Source organism: Trichoplax adhaerens, genomic scaffold (assembly GCF_000150275.1).
Source record: "Trichoplax adhaerens TRIADscaffold_4 genomic scaffold, whole genome shotgun sequence".
Lineage (NCBI taxonomy): Eukaryota > Metazoa > Placozoa > Uniplacotomia > Trichoplacea > Trichoplacidae > Trichoplax > Trichoplax adhaerens.
Genome location: NW_002060946.1, coordinates 4253147 through 4264076, shown reverse-complemented (window position 1 = coordinate 4264076; position 10930 = coordinate 4253147). Strand labels below are relative to the sequence as shown.

Genomic DNA, 10930 nt, shown 5'->3' with positions numbered 1-10930 from the left:
GGTCACGGTGCGACATTAAGCACCTTTTTCATACACATTATATTTGAGCTCATATAATTCAATGTTATAATGTAAATAAAAATTTATCAAATTTGCATTCGGCTTCATTTCGAAGTTGTAGACGAGAACTAGTTGACGTACGTAACACTGTATTACTTTAAATTTGAATGCAAACCGGCATTGATATTTACGTGGCTACGCTATTTCAAGCATCGCTACAAATATGCAATTCTAAAGAACGCTAAATATTGAAGTTTAATGTACCTATATACTATGATATCTGTCGGAGTATTTTCTTTTCATCGATACCGGAATAGTTAGCCGGATATGTGAATCAGGAACTACTAATTGTTATCGTAGATTATTGTCTATTCTTTTTCAATATTTTAATTTTAGTTATACCATAGCGAAAATAATATCTGTCAACAACGCAAATAACTTGAACATTATATTGGTCTTGCTAAGAAACAAACCAACAGCAAAAGATAGGTAAAAAAATTTGAAATAACCCTATTGAAGCTAACTCAACATAAACCGAATAAAACAGCGTCATAGTTTTACAAGTACTGTTTTTTTTAAAGTTAAATAATTCTGCATGAAATCGGTAACGTCTCATTCTGTTATGTTAATTGCTCCTTCCATTCTACGGGCTGATGAATTCCTCCAAAATTTGATAAAGTAAAGCTAGATGCATACGCGAAGAAATACCACTTTGGGGAGATGTCATATAAACAAGGCCAAATCCTAATTTTTTTTTGTCTTGGATAAGGAATTTAGGGCTACTGTTTTCATTGAAGTTAAATAGCTGTTTTACATAATAAATCACATAATTGGCCTTTAACAATAAAGATTTGCATTCTCTACTTCCCTTTGTAAGAATCTTGTCATCAAATTTAGCAGTTATATTAGTAGCTAGTGCTAAGTAATATCTGAATAATGCTTTTGATTCTTGTACAGAGGCATTCTTGCTATTCCTGTTGATAAATACATTCCTGAGCGACAGAGACGTATTCAAAATTTTTGGATATAAAATAAATTGATGTAACAATAATTTTTGATTATTTTTAGCCAAATCACTAATTATCATTTTTGTGACGGCATCTATAAATCTTGATTCTCCAACTTTTTTTCTAGCATATTCTAATAGATTAATATCGGTAGTGTTGAAGTTAGGTAGGTTGCAAGTATCAGGAAGCTTTTGAAGTATTTCTGCGAATGCTTGTATTGGATGGGTGAGTTTCCCTGCGTCATCCGTTGCTGATCTCTTTGCTACTGATGCATTTTGACAATTTGGAATGAGGATGGCTGTAACAGAGATTAAGACTAGTAATGAATACTTGTGCAATTCCATTTTCAGTCTTTTTCTTTTGCTTGATCAACTTTTTCGTATGCCACAATTTGAATGGTGAATTTGAATGGATCAATGCATGAAGGAGACCGCAGTTATATAGGTATCTAGGGACCAAATCGTAAGTTAACGAATCGACTTGACGCCAGTGCTGCCATGACTAGTAGAATACACCAATTTAATATCCAAGTACTGTTGTGATCGTGTCCACTATCTATAAGAGTATTATTGCATAATCATGACTTGGGGAAAAAATAAACTCTTAAGCTTAGTAATTTACAGTACAGGCTATCTATGCCACTATTTGACACCCAACCGCGCAAAATGACTGCACGAGAAGTCAGCGCTCTGGCCATAGAGGTATTTTTTCTTACTATGATACTGCATGATATCCGCAGACTGATGGTAATTGTAATTACATAATAATTAATCCTGCCATTTTATGTTTTGAATTATGGGTCGTGTCTCTTACTGTGTTGAAAATAGTTCATCAACAGTCCGGTAGATATCAGCAGACCCTGGTCTAATCTATGTTTACAAATAAAATGAAAAAGGGCATTTACATGGTGATACATAATCGCACTATTTAAAGCACTGATCAAACTAGTATTACAGTATCTTATTATGAATTAAAAATAGTCATGACGAATCTCTCTACCATCTGTAGCTTTCTGTTTTTATTGTCGACTGCTAAGTTGAAGTTGTAAACCATTAATTATAACTGTATGATATTGGCAAACATCGATCGTTAAAAGTCTTTTCTCGAGTCAACTTGGCCCATTTCGTACAAGTTTAGTACAAGTGTACTGGTATTGAACGTTTTCTAGCAGGCATAAGCTAGTCAATCTTTCCTCTATTGAAGATTTCAATATACGCGTACTGTATACAGCAATATTGCAAGCGCAAAAAGTGTTTTTATTTCAATTTACTAGCTTGAATTTCCTGTAAAATAGGCTACCTAATCGACAGTATTTACGTTACAGATCCCTGCACTTTGCGGGAATTGTGCTGTTATTCTGCGTTAGTACTGCAAGACAAACTATTTCTTTATTTATTTATTTTACGTAGCACATGCCATGCGAATGAAAGTTGTCATAGTTAGAATATTAGTTGATGTTCTACTCAACATCATCATATCGTCAACAGGTCTACTTGATCTAACTTGATCGCACGTAGGGTGGATATCAGACTCGCTATACCAATACCATACCAAGGCATTTTATTCCACCACCGAAAGCTAATTGGTTGTCAGCTTTCTGTGCTAATGCATAATTTATTTTTGGTACGTTTTGCAGAGTAGTTAAGCAAAGTGTGTGAAAATTTTTATGTCGACGTGATTGTTAATAACAGTGGGCGGCACGATCACAATGATTTACCTTCTTGTTTTGCCTTTGCAGTAGGGCATTTTGCACGCGTTTACGATACCATTCTATTGGTGATGATTACTACGGTATACTGTATAATTAGGGGAATTTTCAGTAGTGTCAGTGATTCTGATAGTACCAACAGAAATGTCACTGTAATTACAATAATTACAAAAATAGCAATGACAAAGTTATAATTAACAGAGACTAGTATTTCATAGCTATCTCATGTGACCGTAAAAGTTCAAATGACAAGTTGTTCATCGTTGGTAAGTACCGCTGTACTCTGTCTATGATGGCGATATACAAAGAGTACACCAGTTATAGTAAAAAGTCATGCTTTGACAAGCATATATGGGATTGTCTAAGCATGACTTTTTTTGTTAATTTGGTGAATTCTGAACACGTCTATTGCAGCCACCATAGGCCAGCGTCATCGTCAAAGCATCATGCTACCATTTTATAAAGTTGCTCAACTTGACTCATTTTAAAAGTAATCCATTCGCAACAAGGTCAAACTACCTTGAAGTACAGTGGAGTACAATAGTGTCGAGACGAGTATCAGTTTCTTTTGCATCGTGCAGGGATGTGCAAAATCAACCTGAAACCCGATTTCAATCCGACTCGAGAGCGGGATTGGAGTTCAGAATTTCTGTGGTAATACAGTGTTTGTATAGCGATTGCGTTCACTTCGGGTTTGGAAAATTCAACAATTTGATCGGGTCCAGGTTGCCTTTTCACTCCATTGCACAAGACGGGCATAGTGTCTTTTTTGCAGGCCCTCGTCTGCCACTGTCCAACAGTACAGTGGTGGACTATACTGTGTGATTATTTTCGATGGCACCCTGAAAACATATAATTGTATAAGCTAAACCAGGCCCAAACTAGATAAGTTCTATATTTGATTGTAGCCTAATAACTCAAGAATGCTAATTTGGTTCTTATTTCTCTAGATATTCTATACTTTTCCCGTAAAATTGGTTAGAAGCTTGAAATCTCTACAGTATTATCGTAGTACTTTTGGAATGCTGTGCAGGACAGTACAGTGTGGACAGGCTAATTTCTATGATTTTTGTGCAAACAGGTGGATCCAATATTTTTTTCTTGGAACAAATTTCATATCAATCGATAGAGAAAGAGTTCATTTACACGAATCTGCCATTTAAATTCACCTACGACGTTTACTTTCATCGCCATGATTCATTAAAGTACGCCAGACGCTACAGTACAAAGTAAAAATGAAGGTTTGGTAACCCTATACTGTACTCTACCGTGTTACCGTACGTAGTACTGTAGTACAGAATCAAAGGTCTTAACCCTATGAGTACTATGGACTTGTACAGTACAATACGGTAAAATACTGCCTACACATTACACAGCTGTACTGCTCTTACGTCATGGTAGCGTGATTGCCATTGCTGTGAAAATTGAAAATTTCTGCAGAGGAGATTTCACCTTGATCAACAGGCAACGATTCTCACTGGTTGAAACTTGAAAGCGACTGGGATTCCATTTTTTTCTTTCTACAGAGTTGTGCAGTGAAGAGCTGAACTTTGCAATTTTGAAACATTACTCTACGCCTAAGTGACGATATCGCAAATACTCTACCGGAAGCCGTGATGTCGATACCGCATAAACAGTTATTAAATGAAGATGAATTAGATACTTCCAAACAGCCTCCATTGAGGGAAGGACCAGTGATACAAGCTGAGGCCCAAATTCCCGATCCAAATCAAAGTCAAGAGCAAATAGTAACCACAGTTATTGACGACCCTAACAGAAATGGCGAAGGCATTCCTGAGTTCCCAATTAGGAAGTCCATTGTCGTAGGTTGGCAGTATTGTCGAAAAATTGAAGGAATACTTAAAATCCTAGAATTGGTAATTTCTAAAGTACACGAGTAGTATAGTACACCGATTTCAATTGGACGACCAATAATGCTCTATGATCAACTTACATTGATATCGTATGCTTCAAAACATCCAATATTTGCTTGTAATGATCATAGAAGTGTAATCATTTTATCATGATTAGTATCATAGAGCGATACTGTCCAATCAAGACAGTAAGTACCACCACGCGTACGAGATATAAAAAGTCCGTCAGATTGACTTGTTGAGCTTATGAGCTTGCATACTTTTCAAGTACGCGTAGGACCTCTTGAATGCATATTCTTCACATCAATTATAATTATCGTCGTACGCGCATTTTTCTATTCTACAATGATCCTAATATATCATTAGTATCATTCTTTACTGTTCGTACCAATTGTTATGCGAAATTCGTGTCTGTCTGAAATTCGGTACAACAAGTTGAAACTCATTTTATTCTATTTTGATATGGCCATACAGGACATTTGCAATAGACTGTAAAGCCATTTTGAATACACCGATGATCATGACTGCTGCATCATTCATAGCGATAGAGAGTAATATATATTTATATACAAATCTAGTAAGCATTTGAGTATGCTGCAAAGCAATCTTTAACTGCTGGAAAGTTTAGCATAGGGTTAAGCTCGCCAGCGCTAAATTGCAATGTGTTATATGATACTGTACAGCGCCCCATACAGCATCACACAATATACGCTCTTGTAGTCAGATACCTGTGTACACTACTGCTGCGTATAGGACTGTCATGAATTCTGCAGTAAGACTAGTAGTCTCATGCAAGATTTCTTCCATTTCATGACCCTGTCTCATATTTGAACGCACGACTTCTTTGTTGCTAAATGATGGAGTTACTAAATTTAGTAATACATGCATACACACACGTTCTCAAGGTATATACTGTATATACACTGAGTCTACATGACTACTTGTACATTATACAGAACAAGTTTAAGAATATGCGTAAATTGGCGATGACAAGCAGCTGCGTCTTGACATCGAATGAATGCATTTACAAAGTCGAGATATCAACTTGTCATGGCACTAGGTTTTCATTTACATGTATTAATTTGATTAAAATTTTATTTATTGCGCTTCATACGTACAGAGCATAGTAGAAATCCTAAACCGATTTTATACCAAACGTTTGCATGCAATGCGTTGTAGTATCGTCTAGTAAAGGTTGAAAGATGTAAAAATTCAAATCGACAGAATACCAAATGTGCCCAAATGAAAAGATGAAGGACATCATAGGAGCAAGAATTAAATGCATCCACTCTATTTCATCAGTATCTGTTTAATTGCTATCATTTTGCTCGCATTGCTGTATTGGTAATAGCAAACTGGGTGAAGATGACCAGTCGTAATGCACTCTTATGCGTACAATATATTAATTTAAACTACCTTTATTTTCCAAGATGTTTAGCTTCCTATCGTTTTGTCTGACAGCATCCTGGAGATCAAAGTATCAACACATGCCACATTATACCATTAGACCTAATGATGTCGGCTTCTTTATATTTACTGGCGTCATAACATGGCTATATTGTACCGCCGATTGTGCAATACATATTGTAGCTGCGTACAAAAACCTTGCAATTGCCTCTAGTTCTCATTGGCTAACGTTTGTAAGTAAATATTAGCGAATCTATTTTGCAAATTGAACTGTAATTATAAAGTCATCACTTGCTAATTGTCGTTGATTTCATCTTTTCTTTAATATCCTACTGGAAATTACAATAAACTAGTACGATTGTGAATATCCGATGTGATTGAGACACGAAGGCTTCGTTTTGCTATGTAGAAACGAGATTTATCTGATCGATTAATCCTATTTCTTGCAGAATTCAATTATCTCAGCAGTTATGGTCATTTTCTGGTTAGTTGGCTCTTCCTTAATAGCCAATATCACTGTTACCGTGCCAGGTTCTTGGGATGATTGGCAAGGAATCTTGGAGACTGCATCGGTTTGTAGTATTTCCTAATGACTTTTATAATTAACTTATCGTTTCGTTGTATTAGTAAAATTGACGATGGTAAATGCTGGTCGGTGATACTAGTTCAACGGACGAAATAGTATAGTAAGACAATGGTACATTACAACGAAGTTGATACAGTAAGCCGGACTAAAAAATCACTATTCAGTCGTAAAATGTTACTGGATGGTGAAACTGTTAGAGTAGGTACTTTTCGAAAAGCGAACAGCTTCTGAATGCTTGTAGACACCATTGCTTGCGGTGGTGAATTTCACAACGAACTATTTACTATAATTGTCATAAATTATTTATCCAACACATCAAGTAACAGGGTATAAAGTATATCTGTATTTAATGTATCATAAACGATAGACATGATCATTATCAAGTGCGTATAATAATCATTTTATGTCGATCTAATAATGAACTATTTTTTTAGGCATTTGGATTCCTGACCATGCTGTTATTTTTAGTCGATAGTATACTGTACGGCAAGCAATACTACAAAGAAAAAATGTTGAATAAGCCCACTCCTTCACAATATCCTAAAACGCCTGTTTAACTGAAACTAGTCATTTCTTTTTCGTAGCATTTATAGGTAGTACCAGTAGCTAAATTGCCATTAAGTATGAAGCTTTTAGTATCACTATGTTTTCGTCATTATGAAGGCGCAAGATGATATTATAGATGCGAAAATATTTCTATTCCCGGTAGATATTGCGCCATTGTTAGTATTCCGTTTAGTGTAAGCATAATATAATACAGCTAATACTGTAGGTAAGCGTACAATTACTACCTCATATTCATATTATACAGTACTAGTAGGAACGGTATTGCAATCTTTAATCTATGAACAGAATTATAACTAATGCAGAAATGTTGAATCCGAATTGATATTTACAAGTGCTACCAATCCAAGAATTGGTATGTAGAAACCGACAAACCGTGATGTGAACAGTATGTAGTGTAGACGTTACTATTATTATTTATTATTAGCCGGTGCAACACTTGCATTGCAATTAAAATAATAGCAAACATATTCTATGAACGATGAGCATAGTCGACTATATAATGTCACTATAAATACGGTCCATAATTTATTTAGTTAGCACGAAGCAACAGGCTACCAATATGCCCTAAAGGGAAAGGCTGATGCCTATTATCATCTACGTATAAATTTTAAAATCTTTACACTACTGTACTCGATAGTAATGATAACCATAATAAAAAATATGAATCCTAACGTCGTCGTGAATTTGGTGATTTTATTCAGCGATCTCCTAATGCGTTGCAATTTCTGAAAGATGCATTAGTGCTCGTTCCCTTTAATCTCCTTATCCGTGATGTTATTAATATGCTTTTAGCATAAAATTATGGATGCATGCACGAATTTATCCATCTCGACAAATTCTTGCGCTTAAAAATCAATTTCGTCCACAGAGGTAGAATATTCTCTACTGCTTAAGGTATAAGTAGCGAATTTTAGCAGGAATTTTTTCCAACATCCTTTCCATTTCGGTCCATGTGCGGAGAGTATGGGTGATCTGTAAAGCGCCGGATTTACAGTAGACGAACGGACACTCGGATATCGCCAAATCCAAATTCATTCTTTCCCAAGCCAAGCTTGCATCAGCCATAGCTTGCCTAGTTCTCTCATCTTATTTATTTAACTTTAGCTGCATAATGTGGTAAATTTTGCTTGGCGAACAGCAGTGAACCTACACGGCTTATCACAACTAAATTACTAGTTAGAGATATAAAGTACAAGCACCGTAAGCCTTGCAGCAACCTCTACTGACAGTGAAGAATTGGGACGATAATTTTTAAATATTTGAATCCCACTAGATGTTCATAACTCTTCGTTAGTTATCGATATAAGCTCACTACTGAGTTTTAGGAAGGGAGGCTCTGCTAGGCAAGTGTAGACTTTTGCAATCATCAAATAGAAATAGACCCAGTAAACCGAAAGGATTAGACGCCCTATATTACCTCCAGCCTACACCTGTTACTGTACAGACTTGGAATTAGCATTGTCGCTAAAATGCAAGGTGGAAATCTTCTAAGCTAAAGTGATAACGCAACGATGACCTGTATGAATTGGTGTTTAATCAACGAGAAATGTTAAAAAATAGAAGTCGAAATATACCTCTGCGTTTTAACTTTATAATGGAGGCCATGGTTTACGCAAAATCAAGGTAAACTACAAATTCAGTCGTGAATCAAATATTCTGCGTAATCATTGTGAGTTAAATGTATCGAAACCAAAGAAAAATCTCTTAATACCAAGGTTAGAAAATGGCCACTGGGCAATGTTGTTCTCACTAGTACAAAGTGCTCTTTTATCGATCAAAGCGAGAGGTGATTCAGAGGACGAATATGGACCCAAATTGGATTATAAAATCGTTGCCATTTGTAACGTAAAATATTTTGCTCCAGGTATGTAGCCAGTTAGCAATTTTCAATAAAATCAGTTTATACTTTCATCACTTTAGTGATAATACAGTAAAAATCGTCACTGGGTAAAACCTTGCATTACATTGCAAGATAATAATACAGAGTAGCACAAATAAATTTTCATTTTCTTTCTATTTTTATGGACGATAATGATACCATACAGTACAGTACTACTGACGTGTACCCAATTAATCTGTGGCAGTTATCTAGCGATTACTTGGTATGCTCTTGACGTCAACAAGATTAGATTACAAATCGTTAGCTTAAAGGTTTCTAAAGTACTGTACTGTGTAGTAATAAATATTGCAACAGTATCAATTGCCTTTCTATTCTGGATAAACCAGTTATTTTATGACGATGACGAATAGTTTTGATAGCAAAAATGTGTTATGCATACTAGACGCATTTTCGCTTGATGATGACTGTATTTTAATTAATACTGTAGATTGGAGAGACCAGCAACTGAAATTGTACAATGTCCCCATTATACTGATTACCTACTTCTTCATCCCTTACTGAATATACGGTATATTGAAAATGAGCTAATTTCATCCATTATGATTGCTGTTCATTGATGTGCTGCTACGTTCATTTGGTAGATACAATAAATATTGTATTTCGATCGCTTGCAAGCTAAAATACCTTTCAAATGTGAAATAAAATGAGAATAAGACCGTGGAGTTTATTTGGCATGCACTACATGTACTGTATCTGCATGACGTGTAATTAATTAATTATGGCAGTAAAAAGTCTGTTATTATAATTATGTCAATTCCACATACGTAAACTATCTGGATGAAATATATTTATCAACCATAAAAGCGCTATCAGTTAACGATAGGACATTTATGCAGAAATGGACTCTATGCTGACATGCAAATTTTTCGCTGGCAGTCAAAACGATGGCTAGTCGTACTTTTGGAGCATTTTTTGTACGGTAGATAGGAGAAATTTTCTTTCACTTTGAACGACAATACCATGGTCAAAGGTGAACTGTAAAATAATTGAATGATATTGAATCTATATCGACATGTAATTTCCTTACTGACAGTCAAAGTATTGGGTAGTACTTTTAATTCTGAATACTGCAAATCGCTAAATAACACAACGACATTGCTTCTGTGTGGACGATTTGATCCTACGCCAGTAGGGCAATTTGAAAGTTGTTACTCTTTCCATAGGTGACGAACAAAGGTATTGAAAATAGGAGATTGCAGGCAATCCTTGATGATGCTGGAGTCCTTGTTTACAGTTACGAATCGATAGCTATACTGTATCGTTGATTGGCTTTGGACATTTCACGGAAACGGTGTAGGGAACTGTACATGTATATTATAACAACAACTTTAAGATACGAGTAAGCGCGTCTATAAATCCATAGACTACAGGCATCATCTAGTATTTAAAATTGAAGCCATCGTTGCCTTAATGTTTTGGTGATCAATTATATATGAAATTACCACATTACTCTATATAGTATCGTATTCATCACTTACCTCCAGTGGGAATATTTTGACTGGATAATCATTGCTTGATTTCCGTTGTTTATTTAGAAGTTTTTCATAAAACTATCAAGCGCATGTAAAAAGAAAACTATGCGGAAGGCTTGAATAAGTAGGGGTATTTCAGTAGCAAAGTTTCTGACCTTTTATCTGACCGGTAGACAAATTTCATGGCTAGAGTCATTGGTGAAATCATTTCCTTCTTATTCTACTTTTTTCGTCCAAAAAATGACGAACTACAATCATAAGATTCTAGGCAAGAGGAAGGAACTCCATTAATGTTGCATTAGTATCTATCTTGACCAATCCATGTTCTACCAAACTAGTTCATAAAAAAAATCACTTCCCCATGTAATACTCTATTCGTGCAAATCTAAAAACTGCAATATCATTATGA

At 35.4% G+C, this 10930-nt stretch overlaps 2 protein-coding genes across 2 annotated transcripts; one reads left to right on the top strand and one right to left on the bottom strand.

Annotated features, from left to right (window-relative positions):
- Positions 1–643: 643 nt before the first annotated feature.
- Positions 644–1351, bottom strand: TRIADDRAFT_55659 (uncharacterized protein; the record flags this gene model as incomplete). Its single annotated transcript, XM_002111500.1, has 1 exon — positions 644–1351. The coding sequence occupies one exon, from the start codon at positions 1349–1351 to the stop codon at positions 644–646; it is 708 nt and encodes a 235-aa protein (XP_002111536.1).
- A 2954-nt stretch (positions 1352–4305) lies between these two features.
- TRIADDRAFT_63863 (uncharacterized protein) lies at positions 4306–9550 on the top strand (the record flags this gene model as incomplete). Its single annotated transcript, XM_002111995.1, has 7 exons — positions 4306–4592; positions 6020–6229; positions 6446–6568; positions 7246–7322; positions 7942–8019; positions 8865–9013; positions 9477–9550. Exons 1-7 carry the CDS (start codon positions 4332–4334, stop codon positions 9548–9550), a joined length of 972 nt encoding a protein of 323 aa, XP_002112031.1. The 5' UTR covers positions 4306–4331.
- Between the last annotated feature and the right edge of the window lie 1380 nt (positions 9551–10930).